Source organism: Erpetoichthys calabaricus, chromosome 3, assembly GCF_900747795.2.
Source record: "Erpetoichthys calabaricus chromosome 3, fErpCal1.3, whole genome shotgun sequence".
Lineage (NCBI taxonomy): Eukaryota > Metazoa > Chordata > Cladistia > Polypteriformes > Polypteridae > Erpetoichthys > Erpetoichthys calabaricus.
In genome coordinates, this window is record NC_041396.2 from 124,713,033 (window position 1) to 124,735,689 (window position 22,657).

At 38.5% G+C, this 22,657-nt stretch overlaps 1 protein-coding gene across 1 annotated transcript in view; it reads left to right on the forward strand.

Moving 5' to 3' along the window:
- Positions 1–22,657, forward strand: part of elp3 (elongator acetyltransferase complex subunit 3) — a 435,450-nt gene that overhangs the window by 162,572 nt on the left and 250,221 nt on the right. Inside the window, exons 7-8 of the mRNA XM_051924270.1 lie at positions 10,090–10,244; positions 15,769–15,930. Of these exons, the coding sequence (XP_051780230.1) occupies positions 10,090–10,244; positions 15,769–15,930 (317 nt within the window). The remainder of the gene's footprint in view (positions 1–10,089; positions 10,245–15,768; positions 15,931–22,657) is intronic.

Below are 22,657 nucleotides of genomic sequence, written 5' to 3' on the forward strand. Positions count from 1 at the left end.
TTGTGTAGCCTACAGAACTAGACTGAGAAACCATTTAAAGGCTTTTGCAGGTGTTTTGAGTTAATTAGCTGATTAGAGTGTGGCACCAGGTGTCTTCAATATTGAATCTTTTCACAATATTCTAATTTTCCGAGATACTGAATTTGGGACTTTCATTAGTTGTCAGTTATAATTATCAACATTAAAAGAAATAAACATTTGAAATACATCAGTCTGTGTGTAATGAATGAATCTAATATACAAGTTTCACTTTTTGAATGGAATTACTGAAATAAATCAACTTTGTCATGATATTCTAATTTTATGACCAGCACCTGTAGAATTACCAGAGCCTACAAATAAACTAGTAGATCCGTTCCACCTTAAATCGCTTCTTAAATCCATTCGCACCTCTCCGCCATCGTCTTTTGTCTTCTAAATGTGTAGATAAAGACAAGCTGCAAGCAGCCGGCTATTCCATCCCCCCACCGACTTAGAACGTGCACAAATTTCTCCCAGCTCATGCCTTGATTGATTATCTGGGAGTGAAGTGGAGTTTTAGAGTGGATATAATAGATCGTTATTTGGAACACACTCATCTCATGTGTGTTCCGTTTCTAAAGTTATCTGTGTAAAGACATTTTTAAAACAGAAACGTTTTTCATATTCTAGTAGTAAATGACAAAATGTAGGCATAAACCTACAACCATAAAGCAAGGCTGAAGTCCAAATATCAAAGAAACACTTTCACGAAAGGTACAAATATAACAGAACAAGTGCGCTTTTATTCAAAAATATAACTGCCGAAAAAAAAGCCTGTTTAGTGTGCGACATTGACACTCATTTACTACAACTGCCGCCGTGGCGCAACACTATCAGTTGCTGACTGGGAATCAGGAGGTCACGAGTTCGATCCTGCTCGACTTCCTTTTGAGAAGTGAAATGCTCTTATTTTTACTATTTTAGAATAAAGATACATTTCATTTCAGTCTGTAACAGCCGTGTGTAATTTATGATATTTGTAAAGGTTAGCTTTGTTTTTGTTTTTTTTTTAATTCACTTTTCATTCTCTCAGTCACGTTCAGGATCCTTCCTTACCCCATCTGACACTGCTGTTTTCAGATAAAGACATGCTATAGCTCTGCAGTGTATCAAGATACATACAACCACGTTTTTTATTTTTCACAATCTTGCCAGTCCCCACATGTTGCTGTATGCTGTTTCTTTTGTACTCCAGGACATGCATAGTAAAGAGCAGTAACTTCAGCGCTATGTGCAGTCATCAGACACTCCCCATCTGACACTGCTGTTTTCACATAAAGACGCGCTATAGCTCACCCAAGGAGCGCCCTTCCTACATTTACGACATATGTACTTGTTGCAGTGTACACACCTCTCTGTGCTATTGTTCCTATTACACTGAACTAACATCTGTAATTTGCAGATCTATTCATTATCTCAAAACACCACGCACATATATTGTCTTTCTTTCAGATGTGTAATAGAAACCACAGTATAGAGAGAAGTGAGTACATTGTAACAGGTACACACGTTGTAAATGTAAGAAAGACGATCCTTGCGTGTGTGTGAACTATTAACATTTGAATCTGATGATTGCATATAGCGCTGTCTTATTCAGTGCGCTTATTCAGTGCGTGCAAGAACATGCAGGTGGCCAGTTGCTGTGTGCTACAACATGCTGGCGGTGATTAACGCACATTTTAAAAAAAGAAAGACAAATATATGTGACGTTTTGATGAAATCATTTTATGACGCGAATAGTACCAATCAGAAAACATTGTCGAAGTAATGCAATATTATTTGAAGACGAACAGCGTCAGATTGGGTGTGAATTTATACTTTGGCGCTGTTAGAGTCAGATCAGAAGCTGAATAAGCTCCTGCTCTGACTCTAAGTAAAAAAGCATGAATTAATCAACAGAAATAACAGCGATCGACATTTTAAACTTAACGATTTACAGTGCATACCAATTTATAAATTTTATGTCTGTTTGAGGTTGCAAAGAAAAAAAAAAAAACACTTCTTCCCCAGCGGGGAATCGAACTCTGGTCTCTAAGACACGGCAAGGCTGCTGTGCTCTGATTCTGCAAATCTTAGCGTTACGCCACGGAAGGTGTTATATCATCCTTGAACCTTTTTGTGAAAGTGTTTATTTGATGTTTGGACGTCAGGCTTCACACATTCTATAGTTTACGCCTACATTTTGTAACATTTATTACTACAATATGAAAACGTTTCTGTTTTAACAATGTGTTTACACAGATTACTGTAGAAACGGAACACACATGAAATGCGTGTGTTCCAAATAATGATCTATTATTTCCACTGTAAAACTCAAGCAGTTTAGTCACTCCCAGATAATCAAACAAGGCATGAGCTGGGAAAACTTCATGAACGTTCTGCGACAGTGGGGGATGGAATAGCCAGCTGCTTGCTGCTCGTCTTAATCGGCACATTTAGAAGACAAAAGAGAGGTTAGAACGGTTTTAAGGTGGGCTGGATCTACGAGTTTTTTCGTAGACTCTGGTAATTCTAGTGTTAATAGCAAAGCAAAACACTAACACTCAAGCTACTGTAAAAGTTTTGTGATTGTATCGCAAAACCCTTAAATACATTTACAAATTCAAAACTGTAGATGGGTATTGGGGATAAGCAGACCTACTTATATTTTGCCATTTGTTGCTAAGTTGAAATATGTGTTTAGACAAATACAGCACAAATGTTGTCAATATAACATCAAAAGATTTTTTTTTACTATGCTTTTCATGTTACTTTTAATTAGGTCTTGCATGCATTGTGAAAGGCAGGTGCCAATGTGCTCATCATTACAATTCTCAGTGTGGAGCTTTTTGCTGTAGCCTTGCTAAAATTGAGAAACCAAACATTTTGTAAGCACCCATGTTCTTAAACAGGAAATTACTTCTAACTATTATAAACTTATCAATGCATAATACACATATTTGCAAATGATTATAAGTGAATGCTAAATGCATTTCACATGTATATTACGCACTGAAGGGTAATACCTTTTTAAAAATGAAGCCTCTTGTTGTCCTTTTGGAGAACTATGCACTGCTTCTTTTGGAACAATAAGTGGTATTAAGAAATGTACTACATTTTTAAGTCCAGTAATTATGATTTTTATCATTTATATCATATTTTAATCACCCTGCTAGTTTAAAAATTGACTTACTTCGATGTTTTTTTTTGTAAATTGGTGGAAGGGTTGTTGTATGCAGGTAATTCCATAGTTTTTGAGATATGGTGTACAGTGGAAAATAAAATAAGATACTTTTTTAAAGTAATGAGTGTCCCAAAACAATACTTATTTTAGTGAAGTAAAAATATATCTGTTAACTTAAAAAAAGCATTACTATGGAAGCATATTTCTACCACTCAAATAAAAAAAGGAAAAAAATTACTTCAGTAACTTCGAGCACATGCTTGTGTTCCTGCTGTCTGGTGACAGCTAGTAAGGAAGACATTAATCACATGTGTAGCGTGTAATGAAGCGAAAAGAACTGAATAAAAGTTAGAAGTATACATTTGATCCTGCATGTGCTGAGGGATAAAATTAATCAGCCCAGTAATAAGTGCTATGTGTGCTTCTATGAATTGACGGGGGAAACAAAGTTGCCTACCAAATTAGAGAGAGAGAAGGGTGCATCAGACAGACTGTTACAGACATGAGAAATCACTTACTGTATATGCCATTTAAAAATATGGAAACAATATTTTATAATTATTTTTGGACTGAAGTATATCGTGATACTGAATTGACTATGTTTATCTAAATTGTGCAGAAGAAGACAAGCTGCAGTTGGTTCCTCTTCATCTTTTCCTACTTCTTTGTGGGATTGATGTGCTTGTTCAAACTTTTCCAAACAGCTCGGTCGTGCACCTCCTCATCACATGTCCATACCACTTCTTAGATATCTCTTCCACTTTTGTTATACCTTTGATTGTCTCATTTCTTATTATGTCCTTTTCACACATCCATCTCAACATTCTCATTTGTGCTACACCCAACTTCTCCTGTGCTCCCTTTACTACCCATATCTCTGCTCCATAAATCATTGCTGGTCTTACCCATTGTCTTAAACACCTTACCTTTAACATTGGCCTTAATTCTTTGATCACACGATACTGCTGACTCCTTCTTTCAATTGTCCCGTCCACGCTGCACACTGTGATTTATCTCGGCTACCACCGATCCTAGATATTTAACACTAGAATTACCAAAGCTTACGAAAAAACTTGTAAATCTGGCCTACCTTAAATCTGCTCTATACCACTCCGTCAGCGTCTTTTGTCATGTAAATGTGTTGATAAGCCCAAGCAGCAAGCAGGCAACTATCCCATCCTCCCACTGCAAAAACCTCTCCCAGCTCAAGCCTTGTTTATCAGGGAGTCCGGTACCTAGAGCTGTATAGGCTAAAAAATATATCGTTATTTGGAACACTTGCATTTCATGTGCGTTCTGTGTTTACAGAGATCTATGTAAGTGTAGGATGACAGGAAATGCAAGAAATGTTGAATACATACCCAAAGACAATTTTTTTCCATGTTTTAGTACTAACAACAAAAGTTTGGCATGAAGTGTATAATGTGTGAAGACTGAAGTCCAAATATCAAATAAGCATTTTCACAAAAGGTACAAATATAACAGAACAAGTACACTTTTATTCAAGACTATAACTGAAGAAAAAGAAATCGGGTTAGTGTGGCTTGTCGTAGTGACTTCTTTGGTAATAAAGCGGTAAGAACTGCTGACACCTATTCAAAAGGTCACCGATTCAAGCTTTCCCGCATCCAAAAATAAACGTTTTGAGTAGTAATCTGCTCTTATTGTTACTATTATACAATAAAAACATACATTTGATTTGAGTCTGTAACAGCCGGTGTAAATGTATGGTACTTGTAAAGGTCAACATTTTTTTTATTCAGTTTTATTCTCTCAGTCGTGTTCATGCTCACCCCGACTAGCTGCTCACTACTCAAAACGTTTATTTGGTAATGTGGGAAGGCTCGAACCCATGACCTTTGGGATAGGAGTCAGCAGTTCTTACTGCTGTACTACTAGAAGACGCGGCGACAAACCACACTAACCCGATTTCTTTTTCTTTGGTTATAGTCTTGAATTAAAGCTCACTTGTTCTATTATATTTGTACCTTTTGTGAAAGTGCTTATTTGTTATTTGGACTTCAGTCTTCACACATTATACATTTCATATCAAAATTTTGACATTAATACTAAAACATGAAAAAAGTTTGTCTTTTAGGTATGTTTTCAACATTTCTTTCATTTCCTGTCATCCTACACTTACATAGATCTTTATAGACATGGAACACACATGAAATGCATGTGTTCCAAATAACGATATATTATTTACACTATGGTACCTCACTCCCAGTAAACAAGGTTTGAGCTGGGAACAGCTTTTTGCCATTTCTGTGGTGGGAGGATGGGATGGTAGGCTGCTTGCACTTATTGACACATTTACTACACAAAAGACGCTGACGGAGAGGTGCAAACGGATTTAAGGTGTGTCAGGTTTACAAGTTTTTTCGTAGGCTTTGGTAAATCTAGTGTTAAAACACAAACAAGTGAGGAGCCTGGAGAAACCTATGGGGAAGATTTAGTGTTTTGTAATAGCCAGGATAAAATTCACGATGTGAAGGTGATTGAACCACTAGGGTCAAGTGACCATAATATTATACAATTCACAGTATTTTGTTGGAGCACAAATGCAAAAACTTTAACTGTTAATTACAAATTTTTAACATACACAATGGTTAAAAAAGATATTTGGAAAGCTAAGTTAAGGAGGAGAAAAAGTTTAATTACAAATTTTTAACATACACAATGGTTAAAAAAGATATTTGGAAAGCTAAGTTAAGGAGGAGGAAAAGTTTAATTACAAATTTTTAACATACACAATGGTTAAAAAAGATATTTGGAAAGCTAAGTTAAGGAGGAGGAAAAGTATACTTGGATTACTAAGGATAAATATATATATTATACATATTAAATATATATATAAATATACAAACAGTGAAATAGTCAATGCTATAAAACTTGTATTTTTCTGAAATTTTCACATGTGAAGAAGTGTATAAACTCCCAGCAGTAACACTGACTACTAAGGAAGTATGTAGAAGGATAACAATATTGCTTAGATTAAATACACTGTAGTGTAACAAATCTTAAACACCAGATAATAGTTATCCTCCAGTGCTTAAGAAGGCGAGCGATTGCATATGTACAGTAATCCCTCGCTACTTCGCGGTTCACTTTTCGCGGATTCACAACTTCGCGGATTTTACATGTCAGCATATCTAAATATATAACGCGGATTTTTCGCTGCTTCGCGGGTTTCTGTGGAGAATGGGTCTTTTTACTTCTGGTACTTGCTTCCTCAGTTGGTTTGCCCAGTTGATCTCATACAAGAGATGCTATTGGCGGATGGCTGAGAAGCTACCCAATCAGAGCATGCAGTTAAGTTCCTGTGTGCTGCTGATTGGCTCAGCGACGGAGTGCTGCATTAACCAGGAAGTCTCATCTCACTCATTCAGCATTAACGTGCTCCTGCTTCAGGGGCCGTGTCCAAGCGCCAACAGAAGATGCAAATGATTGCAGAAAAGGTAAAAGTTTTGGATATGTTGAAGGAAGGGAACAGCTACACCGCTGCAGGACACCATTACAGCATCAATGAGTCCACGATTCTTTTTATTTAAAAAGGAGGAAAAGCATATAAGATCTACGGCCGCAGTGTCCTTTAACCAGGGCGCAAAACGAGTTGCAAGTGGACGTGATAAGGCAGTAGTCTGGATGGAATCTGCTTTAGGAATCTTTGCAACAAGGTCGACGACGTCATGACCGCCTACAAGTTGCTCTTCGACCGGAAAAAGAAGCAGCGGTAGCAACTGCCGATCACAATGTTTTTGCAGCCTCGCAAAAAAGAGCCAGTTCCTACTACTACTACTACTACTACTACGGATACACCTTCGTGAATCCATGGAGGAGGTGCCCCAGGAAATGGCACCGCCGTCTGAAGAGACGTTAAATACAGTCATCGGCTGCGCAGTTAAAGTCATCATCACCTTCATCGTCATCATTTTTACTGCGCAGCATATTCATCACCATCATCAAGTCATATATAGCTACGTGTACTTCGCTATACAGTAAGGTTAAACTTATCTACCGATTTCATATTGCTTAGAAGTTGTCCCTGTTATTAATAGAGTAAAGGGTGGGTTGTAAACAATACGGGGAGGGTTTAAAAACGTCCAAATACACGTTAAATAATTAAATAAATATGGTGTCCCTACTTTGCGGAAATTCAGTTATCGCGGTCGGCCTTGGAACCTATCTCCCGTGATAAGTGAGGGATTACTGTAAACCCTTGTCATATATTTTTTAAAAATTATAGCACACTGAGGACATTCCTCAGGACAAGAAAATAGCACATATGATCTCATTATACTGTATGAAAAGGGTGATAACGCAGATCTAAGTAACTATGGGCTAGTAAGCTCAACATGCTTCATGGGTAAATTAACAGGAAGAATTACTAAGGAAAACATAAAGCAGCACACATGTCAAGAACAGGTGAGCTGGTGAAGATTTACTATAGGTTCATATGGGAGAGGTGATGTTTTACTAACATGTTGGAATTATATGAGCAAGCAACAAAATGATACAATCAGAGTAGTGATTATGGAATTATTTATCTTGACTTTCGGAAAGCATTTGATAAGGTGCACATGAGAGGTTGGGCATCAAGCTCAAATAATTGGGAGTTCAGGGTGTAGTGTGTAGATGGGTGCAGAATAGGGTAAACCACAGGAAGCAAAGGATTATGGTGTGAGAAACCTTACCAGAAGAAGGTGATTTTAAATAGTGGTGTCTCTTAGGGGTCAGTGCTAGGGCCTTTGTTATTTTTTTATTCATGCAGTAAATGGTCTGGATGGCATTATAATCAACAACAACAGTTCATGAGGTCGCCGGAAAAGGGTGTATGGCACTTCTGATATCTATGGAAAAGGACGCAGTCCTGGTTGTTCCTGTCTTGTATATGGTTGTGAGACACGGACACTATCCAGTGACCTGAGACGAAGACTGGACTCCTTTGGCACTGTGTCTCTTTGGAGAATACTTGGGTACCACTAGTTTGACTTTGCGTCCAGAATGAGGCACATTACCGTCATTGTGAGGGAACGTCAGTTACTGCACTACGGCCATGTGGCACGATTACCTCAGGGTTTATCCGGCTGGACCAGGCCAAGGGACACCCACGTAACACCTGGCTGCGGGAAAATAGAGGGTCATTTCAGGAGGGTGGGACTGAACCACGTATCTGCCTGGGGGGTTGCCAACCAGGATTCCGAGCTGTTTTGTTGTGTGGTGGTTACGGCAATACACTTTACCAGTGCATGTTCCACAACGTACCTGACCTGACCTGTTGTCACCTTTATCAAGGCAACTTGCAAGATTTGAGATACAATTGCTTACATTTCTTTTGTTTTTCCAATAGGAGTGCAGGCAAGTAAAGTGTCTTGTTCATGGTCACATATGGTTTGTAGCAGGATTTAAACTCACAAAGTCAGTGTTTGAAGTGCAGAGCCTTAACCACTATGCCACACTGCCTGCATATTACACGTATTAAGTAGAAATGTTAGGTTTGAATATGAAATGTGAGGTCTGAAACATGAAAGTACTCCTTATAAGAAGGATATAGGAGTTATACTGGACTGACTCATCACTATCAGTGACAGTCTGCTTTATGATGCCATTAAGAATTCCAACCAAATTTCTTGTTGTGTAGCACAATGTGTAGAGTACTAGTCAAATGGGGTTATGCTTTAAATAAAATATTATTTCCTGAAAACTTGTCCTTTCCACAGTACTGTATGTTTGAAAGCGAAATGGGTAAATTTAGTTTTAAGAAAAATGCTCACATTTGGTACATTTTAACTGTACAAATGAATAACAGACATATTGATTATGCGACAAGTTACCTGGGAATTTTTCTTCGTTTTTCACATTGTTTGCTGTTGTACTGAATTGGTCAGTGCAGGGTTCAGTTCATTTTGAATCTTCAATATGTAATTTTTCCATGAAAACATGAGACTAAAACTTTTTTTTCCGCTACTGTAAACTACATGGGGTAAGTAACATATAAAATTGTATCATTTTTGGGTGGAGTGTTCCTTTAAAGACTTAAAACTAAAAAAAGAACATTCCAAGACTGCACGATGTGCTTAAAGTAACGATGAAATTTAAGAAAATGGAAAGTAAGAGGTGACATGATTGAAGAGTTTTTTTTTTTAATTATGAAAGTAAATAGTACTGTGGATCCAGGCTGTTATTTTAAAATGAATTCATTAAGAACAAGGGAACACAGTTGGAAACATGTACAGTAAAAGTAAACTTTGAAAAAGCATTAGAACATTTTTGTTCACACAGAGAACGATAGACACATGGAATAAATTACAAATTAATGTGGCAGAGAGTAGTACTTGAGGGTCCTACAAATTTTGACTTGATGTTAGTTTGGAGAAATTAGTTGAATGGGATTGTGAATTTTGTTGAACTCATTGGCTGTTCATGTGAAAAACGTTGTAACATGGATCCAAAGTTTTTGTAAACTACTTAATCTAATTTAAGGCTTACAATGTGTGTGTCTGTGTTTTTCTATTTCCTTATTTATTCTGTTTGGAATGTGTGTTTATAATTTTTACGTTTCATAACTATGCATAAGAATTCACTTTAAGGCATGAGAATCTCAAATATTAGGAATCTATTGAAAGATTAAAAATATACTTCCGAGTACAATGATAGTATCTGACTTTTTTAAATTGCATATTCATCATTAAAATTTGTTTGCAGTGTTTTTTTAAGCAAATCGTGTAATGCACTGTTGTTGACTTACTGTGTATGGCCAATATTTGCAATCCAAAAATATCTGAAGCCAAGTAACAATATGTATCATAGCAAATATTAGCACACTATATGTCCATTTCTATATTTGTTTGATACTAATAAAATAGTTTGTTCACTGTTATTCAATTTTATGTATTTTTTAGTTGAAGCAGCTGGGACATAGTGTGGACAAAGTTGAGTTCATAGTAATGGGTGGAACCTTCATGGCTCTGGCTGAAGAATATCGAGACTTCTTCATAAGGAACTTGCATGATGCACTTTCAGGGCATACTTCCAGTTGTGTGGCTGAGGCTTTGAGGTAATGTGTTTTTTTTGTTTGTTTTTTTTGATGTTGCTGTTCCTTAGTTTCTTCTTGTGATTTGGTAAGCTATTTTCCCTATTTTAACTAGTCAGTCAACATTTTTTTTTATGTATTTATACATACACTGTGGTGCCTCGTACCTCGAACTTGATTCGTTTCAGAAGGCCGTTTGAATTCTGAATTGCTCAAAGTCCAAATCAGTTTTCTCCATTATAAATAATGGAAAGTGAATTAATCCGTTCCCAGACCCTAAACAATGTCCATTTCAATAAGCTTAAACAGCAAATACACATAATTTAATGTAAAAATAACACAATTAAGTGCCCTAAATAATAACTAAAAACATGAAAACAATCTATAAAATACATAAATACTGTATAATAAAATCAAAATTGCTTTTACTGTACCTTAGTGATGAGTGGTGTTGTCCTGTGTGGCTGATAGAGAGGAAGAGAAAGGTTACTGTTCGGGGGGTCACCTTCCATAAACACACCAAATAACTGTACTTCATGGAAAATTCACTGTGGTATAATTTCTATAAGCTTATGCAATATTACATTTATTTTAGTTCAGAGTTGCATTCATTTTTCGCCAAGATGATGATGGGAGAGTCAGAATGCTGTATGAATTAAGTCTTCTCCAGAACATCCTAAACGTTATTAATAAGGTTAAGGTCCGGACTTTCTGGTGGCCAATCCATGTGTGAAAATGATGTCTAATGCTCACTGAACCACTCTTTCACAATTTGAGCTTTATGAATCCTGGCATTGTCATCTTGGAATATGCCTATGCCATCAAGGAAGAAACAATACATTGATGGAAAAACCTGGTCACTCATTATATTCATGTAGTCAGCTGACCTCAGTTTTTGTGGTTGAACGAAAGCAACTTGCAGGGGATAGCATAAGCGAGCCGATCATATTCGCAAAAGCCAGGAAGATTGATGGCGATTTGCTGAAAAAAAATCCTAATTCGAATGGCGAAAATGAGGAATTTAAAGCCAGTAGAGGATGGTTTGAAAAGTCTCACAAGAGAAGTGGCATTTAATTTTATTTCCCCGTGCTTAAAACTCGGTTCTTACAATGTTAGTTTTCTCTATTGTTCAAGGTTTTCTCAGTGTTATTCAATGTTTTTACATTTAGTTTACTATTACACTGTGCATTCTATGGTATAATTAACTATTTTTGTGCTTAACACTAGAATTACCAGAGCCTACGAAAAAACCCATAGATCCGGCCCACCTTAAATCAATTCTTAAATCCATTCACACCACTCCGCTGGCGTCTTTTGTCCTCTAAATGTGCTGATAAAGACAAACTGCCAGCAGCCGGCTATTCCATCCTCCCACCGACTTAGAACGTGCACAAACTTCTCCCAGCTCAAGCCTTGATTGATTATCTGGGAGTGAAATGGAGTTTTAGAGTGGAAATAATAGATGGTTATTTGGAACACACGCATTTCATGTGTGTTCCGTTTCTACAGTAGTCTGTGTAAACACATTGTTAAAACAAAACTTTTTCATATTTTAGTAGTAAATGTTAGAAAATGTAGGCATACACTATAGAATGTGTAAAGCCTGAGTTCCAAAGATCAAATAAACACTTTCACAAAAGGTTCAATGATAACATATCCGTTTCCATGGCGTAGCGTGCTAAGATTTGCTTCTTAGAGCACAGCAGCTTTGCTGTGCCTCACAGACCTGAGTTTGATTCCCCGCTGGGATAAAGTGTGCAAACAGACAAAAAATTTATAAATTGGTATGCACTGTCAGTTAATGAAATCGTTATACTTTCATGTGGGATGCTCCTTTTAAAATATTTTTTTAACAATTGAGACTGCAATTAACATGAACAACTGTCCTTATAACTTGTTATTTTTAAGATCCATAACACACAGACAGACAGAGCATTGCGTAATAGAGAGACAGACAGGCAGAGATATATATATATAAACAGGGAAGGCATATGTACTGAAAGAAAAAAAAAGATCAACATGTGCGTTGTTCCTGCTGCACTGAATACGCTCACGCGCTCTAACCCCCTAACCCCCCTAGTCAGACTCTTAAGTAACAGCGCAAGTACATATGCAAACCAAGTGTGATCAAGAGTCCCCGGTTCGATCCCCACTCACTCCTATATTTGCCGTTTTCAGTAGTAAGCTGCTCTTTTTGTTAATATTATACAGTACACACATACACTTGGTTTGCATCTATACTTGTGCTGTTACTTAGAAAGTCAGATCGGGGGGTGGGGGTGATGTTAGAGCATATACTATATATATATATATATATATATATATATATATATATATTGGAAATTGGCCCTGACACAGACAGGTGGACACCGATGGTTCACCCAACACACGTTTATTATACATTATTACATTATTTACGAATAAGTGCTCACATACAATCCCAAAATTCCCCCAATGTCCAGGCCTCACAATGCCTCTCTTTCTCTGGTCCGCCTCCTCTCCTCCTGAGCTCCATCTTCCTTCCTCCCGACTCAAGCCATTGAATGGAGGGAAGAGGCCACTTTTATACACACCCGCCCAAGTGTGGCGGAAGTACCGGCTGCGCACCTGGAAGTACTCCGGGTGTCCCTGGTCGTCTTCCCCTCAGCACTTCCGGGTGTGGCGGAAGTGCTGAGGGCCAGGGCTCCTCAGACATTGGGGCGCCCCCTGGCGGTGACCACGGGCCCTTATAGTGTTGAGCTTCTAAGCTCTGTGTGTGTGTGTATGTATATATGTGTATATATATATATATATATATATATATATATATATATATATATATATGTATATATATATATATATATATATATATATATATGTATATATATATATATATATATATATATATATGTATATATATATATGTATATATATATATATATATATATATATGTATATATATATATTATATATATATATATATATATATATATATATATATATATATATATATATATATATATATATATATATATATATATGTATATATATATATGTATATATATATATATGTATATATATATATATATGTATATATATATATATATATATATATATATATATATAGATAAGACAAGATAGCACAAGACCCAGAAGAGGGCTTACACTCTCGTCAGACCACGTGGGGGTGACCGCCCTGGTTCCTTTGGGGGCCACAGGTACAGATCTTTGAAGCTCAACCCTGTATGGGCCCCGTGGTCGCCGCTAGGGGGCGCCCCAATGCCTTGGGAGCCCTGGACCTCAGCACTTCCGCCACACCCGGAAGTGCTGGGTGGAAGAGAAGCAGGGACACCCGGAATGCTTCCGGGGATGCAGCCAGCACTTCCGCCACTCTGGGGCGTGTCGGTGGAAGATTGCCGGGAAACACCTGGACCACATCTGGGTGATTATAAAAGGGGCTGCCTCCCTTCATTCAAGGCTTGAGTCGGGAGTGGAGAAGGACGGACCTTAGGAGGAGAGGCAAGGAGGCGGCCTGAATAGTAAGGCATTTGAGTTGTCCTGGACTTTGGGGGTTTTAAGGTGCACTTATAACTGTAAATATGTATAATAAATGTGTTGTTGGTGAACCAGTGATGTCCGTCTGTCTGTGTCCGGGCAGGCTTCCACAATTTATATATATATATATATATATATATATATATATATATATAATGTGTGTCCTGCGGTGGGTTGGCACCCTGCCCAGGATTGTTTCCTGCCTTGTGCCCTGTGTTGGCTGGGATTGGCTGCAGCAGACCCCCGTGACCCTGTGTTCGGATTCAGCAGGCTAGAAAATGGATGGATATATATATATAATATATATATATGTGTACAGTAATCCCTCCTCCATTGCGGGGGTTTCGTTCCAGAACCCCCTGCGAAAGGTGAAAATCCGCGAAGTAGAAACCATATGTTTATATGGTTATTTTTATATTGTCATGTTTGGGTCACAGATTTGCACAGAAACACAGGAGGTTGTAGAGAGACAGGAACTTTATTCAAACACTGCAAACAAACATTTGTCTCTTTTTCAAAAGTTTAAACTGTGCTCCATGACAAGACAGAGATGACCGTTCTGTCTCACAATTAAAAGAATGCAAACATATCTTCCTCTTCAAAGGAGTGCGCATCAGGAGCACAGAATGTCAGAAAGAGAGAGAAAAGCAAACAAATCAATAGGGCTGTTTGGCTTTTAAATATGTGAAGCACCGCGGCACAAAGCAGTTGAAGACGGCAGCTCACACCCCCTCTGTCAGGAGCAGAGAAAGAGAGAGAGAAAAACAAATAATAAAAAATCAATACGTGCCCTTCGAGCTTTTAAGTATGCGAAGCACCGTGCAGCATGTCTCTTCACGAAGCAGCTGCACAGATGGGAGCAACGTGAAGGTAATCTTTCAGCATTTTTAGACGAGCGTCCGTATCGTCTAGGTATGCGAACAGCCCCCCTGCTCAATCCCCCTACGTCAGGATCAGAGAATGTCAGCACAAGAGAGAGAGAGAGAAAAGTAAGTTGGGTAGCTTCTCGGCCATCTGCCAATAGCGTCCATTGTATGAAATCAACTGGGCAAACCAACTGAGGAAGCATGTACCAGAAATTAAAAGACCCATTGTCCGCAGAAATCCGCGAACCAGCAAAAAATCAGCGATATATATTTAAATATGCTTACATATAAAATCCACGATAGAGTGAAGCTGCGAAAGGCGAAGTGCGATATAGAGAGGGATTTCTGTATATATATATATATATATATATATATATATATATATATATATATATATATATATATATATGTCTGTACATTGCTTTCCCTTTATCCTGACTAGTCTCCCAGTCCCTGCCGCTGAAAAAACATCCCCACAGCATGATGCTGCAACCATCATACTTCACTGTGGGGATGGTATTGGCCTGGTGATGGGCGGTGCCTGGTTTCCTCCAAACGTGATGCCTGGCATTCACACCAAACAGTTCAATCTTTGTCTCATACTTATTTTTTTGAATTTTCGCTGCCGTAAATCCACCGCCTGCCGCGATGTCGGTCTCATAAGGTTTTTCGGGCAGCTGCGCTGAAGGCGACTGCACATTCGGCTTCGGACGTGTGCAGAAGGCGACTGCGCATTCGGCTTCGTACAGATATGAGTGAGTGAGTAGGCTGGCAAATTATATATAGGATATATATCTATATCCATCCATCCATTCTCCAACCCGCTGAATCCGAACACAAGGTCACGGGAGTCTGCTGGAGCCAATCCCAGCCAACACTGGGCAAAAGGCAGGAACCAATCCCGGGCAGGGTGCCAACCCACTGCAGTATATATATATATATATATATATTATATTATATTATATATATATATATATATATATATATATATATATATATATATATATATATATATATATACACATAGATATACATACACATACATCAATCAAATATATATATATTAATAAAATCATAAATATTTTAAGGAAGGAAAACTACATTTGTATTTTTAGAATAAATATAATTTATTTTGTTTTTTCTTTTAGGCATTCAGAGAGAAGCAGCATCAAGTGTGTTGGAATTACTATTGAGACTAGACCCGATTACTGTTTGAAGAGACATCTTAGTGACATGCTATCATATGGTTGTACACGACTAGAGATTGGCGTACAAAGTGTATATGAGGATGTGGCTAAAGATACTAACAGGTAAACAATATTTAGACTTGCTGATTTTTCTTCAGATGTCATTAATATGCTTTTACTTTTTGTATCCTGTTCAAATTCAAGTAAATTAATTTTATGATGTCAGTTTACAGGGATGTAAAGCATTTCTCCCTTCGTAATATTTTCTATTCTATTTCACCCCATAGTTTAACTACTTGTATGTAGCACCTTTAGCAAATATAATCTCAATTAAACACTTCCTATAACTTTATATTAATCTTTCATATCATTATTGAAGAATTTCGGCCCACTTTTCTTTGCAAAGCTGCTTTGATTCTGGCTGACCACTGTACACTTGGTTGTTTGAGATTCAAGCTTTGCTGATATACAGAACATTTACTACGTGCTGACGTCATCCCTGCTGTTGGATTGTTGTGTGTTGCTGCGTTTTGTCTATGTATGAAACTTGAAATAAAATACAGCGTTTGCTCCTAAAACTTTGTTTTTGTTCACTGCAAATGGATCGGGAGGATTTTTTTTCATTTTTTTCCCTTTTTTTACTGTTTTTTTCAAGTACACAGGAAAAAATCCAAGTACAACTATGTTTGTTGTCTTTATGTCTCATCTACACAAATGGTCAATAAACATTAGCAGTAAGTAAGTACATACAGTACTGTGCAAAAGTTTTAGGCAGGTGTGAAAAAATGCTGTAAACAAAGAATGCTTTCAGAAATATAAATAATGATTGTTTATTGTTATCAATTTACAAAATGCAAAGTGAGCGAACAAAAGAAAAATCTAAATCAAATCAATATTTGGTGTTACTACCTTTTGCCTTCATACCAGCATCAATTCTTACAGGTACACTTGCACAAAGTCAGGTATTTTGTAGGATTATAGTCCGGTGTATGATCAACCAATCATAACAAACAGGTGCTAATGATCATCAATGTCACACGTATGTTGAAACACAGTCATTAACTGAAACAGAAACAGCTGTGTAGGAGGCTTAAAACTGGGTGAGGAACAGCCAAACTCTGCTACGAAGGTGAGGTTGTGGAAGACAGTTTCATGTCATGGCAAGATTGAGCACAGCAACAAGACACAAGGTAGTTACACTGCATCAACAAGGTCTCTCCCAGACAAAGATTTCAAAGCAGACTGGAGTTTCAAGATGAGCTGTTCAAGCTCTTTTGAAGAAACACAAAGAAACGGGCAACGCTGAGGATCGTAGACGCTGTGGTCGGCCAAGGAAACTTAGTGCAGCGGATGAAAGACCCATCAAGCTTATTACCCTTCGAAATCGGAAGATGTCCAGCAGTGCCATCAGCTCAGAACTGGCAGAAACCAGTGGGACCCAGGTACACCCATCTACTGTCCGGAGAAGTCTGGCCAGAAGTGGTCTTCATGGAAGAGTTGCAGCCAAAAAGCCATATCTCCTTCGTGGAAACGAGGCAAAGCGATTCAAGTATGCACGAAAACATAGGAACTGGGGTGCAGAAAAATGGCAGCAGGTATTCTGGACTGAGGAGTCAAAATTTGAAATATTTGGCTTTAGCGGAAGGCAGTTCATCGAAGGGCTGGAGAGCGGTACAATAATGAGTGTCTGCAAGCAACAGTGAAGCATGGTGGAGGTTCCTTGAACGTTTGGGGCTGCATTTCTGCAAATGGAGTTGGAGATTTGGTCAGGATTAATGGTGTTCTCAATGTTGAGAAATACAGGCAGATACTTATCCATCATGCAATACCATCAGGGAGGCGCATGATTGGCCCCAAATTTATTCTGCAGCAGGACAACGACCCGAAACATACAGCCAAAGTCATTAAGAACAATCTTCAGTGTAAAGAAGAACAAGAAGTCCTGGAAGTGATGGTATGGCCCCCACAGAGCCCTGATCTCAACATCATTGAGTGTGTCTGGGATTACATGAAGAGACAGAAGAATGTGAGGAAGCCTACGTCCACAGAAGATCTGTGGTTAGTTCTCCAAGATGTTTGGAACAACCTACCAGCCGAGTTCCTTCAAAAACTGTGTGCAAGTGTACCTAGAAGAATTGATGCTGTTTTGAAGGCAAAGTCTGGTCACACCAAGTATTGATTTGATTTAGATTTCTCTTTTGTTCATTCACTGCATTTTGTTGATTGATGAAAATATATGATTAACACTTCCATTTTTGAAAGCATTCTTTGTTTACAGCATTTCTTCACACCTGCCTAAAACTTTTGCACAGTACTGAAAATATTTACCCAGCTTAGTATCTGTTAAAAGTAAAGCACCAGCAAGGTGGGAGGCCTGTCTAGATTAGTATTCTGTAATAACCAGTAATGGTGCAGTGCACGATAACGTGCAGTGAATACACTTGATTAACAGTTTGCATCTTCTTTCTCTTTACAATTAGCATTCATTTGCTAAAAGGTTCATGCGCTTGCTGCTTCGTGAGCAGCTCGTTTTCTCCACTCTAGTAGGTCACTTCTTCTCTTCTTCTATCTGCATCTTTTCACGTTAAAACTGATTAGGTCAGTTTTTGTGTTGCAATTACTTAGTACATTTTTCTTAATTTTTCACTTAAGCTGACACTTAAGTGTTCAATCTGCCTAAAGAATGATTTAGGATTTGAAGAGGTAGAGGAAGTGATGGCGAAGGTGGTAGGGAATGAGAACGGCGCCCGTACACATGCACCTCACTGCCGCCCTGCTACAATAATATAAAATAAAAATAAAAAGAGTAATAAAAATCATCACCCCAAAAGCAGACAGTAGTGGTTACGTAGTATATGTGTACCAAATTTCAGGTCAATATCTGAAACGGTTTGCGAGCTACATGTGATTTAAAATCCTGGACAGACAAACAGACAGCAACGGTAGCATCTTAATACATAATTCGCCTGCCTACTCACTCACTCACTCACATCCGTCCGAAGCCGAATGCGCAGTCGCCTTCTGCGCAGCTGCCCGATAAACCTTACGAGACCGACATCCAACCCCAACATCGCAGCAGGCGGCGGATTTACGGCCGCAAAAATTCAAAGAGAAAGGCATCTTCGATTAAAGCTCTAGAGGCCTGAAAGGCGATTTCGACTACAGCTCGAGGCCTAATTACGCATTCTGATTCAATTACGCATTCATTCAATACACCTATATCAGGTTTGTGGTGCTTATACTTTTCCATATTGTACTGGAACATTCAATATTATACTATAGGCCTGGAAAATTCATCAACTAACAGTACAAGCCAGTACAGTAATGAGTAAAGCGGACTACAATCATTACAAAACAACTTCTTCGTTACTTTTCATTTGTTCTTCATACACTGCTGACACAAACTCGTGCCCGTTTCATCTTACGTTGTCGAAACAGGCTCTTTGTCTAGTAATATATAAGAAGATCAGGATAGAATTAAAGGGTCAACTTTAAGCAGATGTGGCAAGGCCTCAGTAAGGTAAATTGGAATGAGATTTTATGTGTAGAGACGGTTGAAGAGGCATGGGCAGGTTTAATTGTTTTACATATAAAGCAGGACAAGTTCATCACAAAATTTAAAAGCAGGAAGAAATAAATATGGGGCTATAAAGGAAGTTAGAAAGAAAAAAACAACTGTGTAAGGCATATATGACTAGTAAATCCATTGCAAACTTTTGGGCACATGAGAGCCTTAAATAATAATTAAATAGGATATTTGGAAGACTAAAAGACAATTGGAGAAAAATATTGCAGAAAAGGTGAAAGATGACCCAAAGAGACTGGTAGTATCAATATATATAAAATCCCTGTGTGCGTCCAGGTGTCCGTGTGTGGGTGTCTTCTGATGAAGTGCGCATGCGCGGGGCACCGTGCGATGTGCGATATTACGGTCAGAGAAAGTTAGAGGCGTTTTACGGAAATACAAACCAGTATTACTGCGAGAGGAAATTAAAGGTACACAATACAGTGACGCATATTACAGCCACATACAAGCCACTATTACTGTCAGAGGAGATTAAAGGCATATTACTGACGCGCACGCCTGTATTACCGCCAGAGAAAATTAAAGGTATATTACGGACGGAGAAGCCAGCAGACGTACAAGACGGCATCCTTCAATAAGGGCGCACACAAAAAGACGAGCCTCAAAAGGGCGACCTCAATTGGGCGCAGCGAATAAAGGCACGCGTAAATAAAGATCTGCACTTTTGTTGCTCTTCACATATTCCAGAGCCGTTTGAACTAAATTATCTACGAACGCCTTTATTTGCCGCGCTCAATTGAGGTTGCCCTTTTGAAGCTCGCCTTTTTGTGCGCGCCCTTATTGAATAGAGCCATACAAGACAGTATTACTGTCACAGAAAATTAAAGACACACAATACACAGCGGCAGCCCACGAAGAACGGTCAGCTCAGCAAGTAAACATCAACAAAAGAAAGGCTGAAAGAAAGAAAAATACGACCAACAAAAAGGATGAGGTCAAAGTCCCTTGCCATTTAGTATAGACTGTTCCTACTAATGTTTATGCACTACTGTTCTAGCACCCGTTATTGTAACGGGCTAAATGACTAGTTTTAAATATAAAAGAACGGTGTATACAGCATGTGGTGATTATATGCATTTTCTTAATGCAGACCATACATGATCCTTCCACATGCCTTTTGTAACAATAGTGGAAATAATCAGATGAGAGAAATATAGTACAAAAAGACATACTGTATATGTCTTTAACTTCCTTTAAAATGTAATTTCCACTGCAAAGAATACAATGCATAATTCATTTACAGTATTCATGCATATCCAGGCTGAAGAGAAGCCAATGAATGTATGACAGCTATACAAACCTCCAGCAGGGCAGGTAGCAGCATTTAGTCTGCATCTGGCTTCTTCTTGGATACCCTTCATTATTAACACTCATATATTTATGTATTTGCCAGGTATGGGCGACTTCCAACATACCCATCTATGTTATTTTTGGTCTATGCCCAAATAACACAGTGTTCTCTTGGCTTCTCCAGACAGGAGGCTTTGGTCCCTCTAGCCATAAATTGATTCAGCAAATGTCAATATTTTGAAATATCCTTTCACATTTGTCTTTCCTTCTTCCTAGCCAGTTTCACCATGTCAGCTAGTTTGTGTGGCTATTCTTTGGAATAAAGGAATAATCTTTTATAAAATAATGTGTTTGTAATAAACATCACAGATCATAGTGGCACACTTAAAATCTTTGCCTACAAATGGCCATGGATGAAGTGAAGAGTATTATAAATGAGTAAACCCCCGATTCTCTAAAGAATCACAAATCCAAGAATGGCAATTACTTTCTGTTCCCTCCGATCTTTGTAGGGACGAAAAATCATGGAGGGTGGGAGCGTCCTGGGAAAGTTTTCATTTAATTAAATAAATATATTTGTACTAAAGCTGTTTCTTTTTGGAGCTGTGACTCCTTTGGTTCTGGTATTTCAGAAGCGCGTTGTAGGCGCCTTTGTTCATTGTTTTTATCCATGCGGTCTCGTTTTTGTTTTTCTATGGGTGTGTTGTTAGCTAGAAGTCGTTTGCTGTTAGGAATCATAATTGAACTTACTTTTAACACTGAATTACCTTAATGTAATTCAAATAAGCCACACTGACAGCTGCCACACTGAATTCTGGCACAGTGGATTAGAGCACACTGACTGCTGGCACTGTGTAGTGCAATACTGTTGGCACTATTGAGGCACACTGACAGTTGGCACTGTGTAGTAGAGTAGCTGCTGGCAGTTTGGAGTGGAATACTGCTGGCACTGTGTAGTGGAGTAGCTGCTGGCACTGTGTAGTGGAGTAGCTGCTGGCACTGTGGAGTGGAGCACTGGTGGCACTGTGGAGTGGAGCACTGATGGCACTGTGGAGTGGAGTACTGCTGGCACTGTGGAGTGGAGAACATTGACCGCTGGCACTGTGGAGTAGCTGACTGCAGGCACTGTCAGTAGTCACCACTACCTCAAGTTTAAATACATAGACATATATAGATAGACGCTGCATTCACTGTGTTTCCCAGTCGACACGATACGTCAGAGCGTCAGCCTTATTGCTAGTGGCAAAAGTGCCATTTAAACTAATACAGGAAGACGTGGAAACCAGGTTTTCTGATGAAAAAACAATAACGTTTAAAACAGTATCGTTTACATACAACAGATTTTGGCGAATCGTTTAAATGCAATTATCTCCATTTATACACTAATAATAGCAATTATTAAATAATAAGAATTATAATTATTATTATTAAATAATTCCTCCCATATAAGTTACATTTCGGGGACTGCCTTCTTCTGTCTTCGAAACATTTCTAGACTTCGTCCTGTTCTTACGCAACACAGTACTGAAGTATTGGTTAATGCCCGAAATGCATAGCTTTGCTAGCTTAGCCTGGCTTAGCTAAAGTAAAGATTATAAAACGGGATTTTCTAATGGCCAAATATAACCAAAACAATTGGTTCAGCCTTACCTATGAAATGTATCCCCCGGGATCTGGTTTGGAGCGTACAGCGGTTTGTACAATCCCAAGCAGCACATTATTCATTACTTCAACCCAGAGCAGTTCCACTCACAATATGGCGGCGACGTTGACGTACGATTCTGCTGGTCATAGAGGCGTCTAGTTATTCTATGTCTATGTTTAAATATGTCACCATGGCAACTTGTTGGCGTGCATGCTTTACCTCAAGTTTAGTTTACAGGTTGTGTTTGTGTTGTTTGGGCACCACCTACTTACTCTGGGGCGCTGAGGGCGCTCTGTGCGTGCGCTTTCAGCACGGGTTGCCTCTGCATC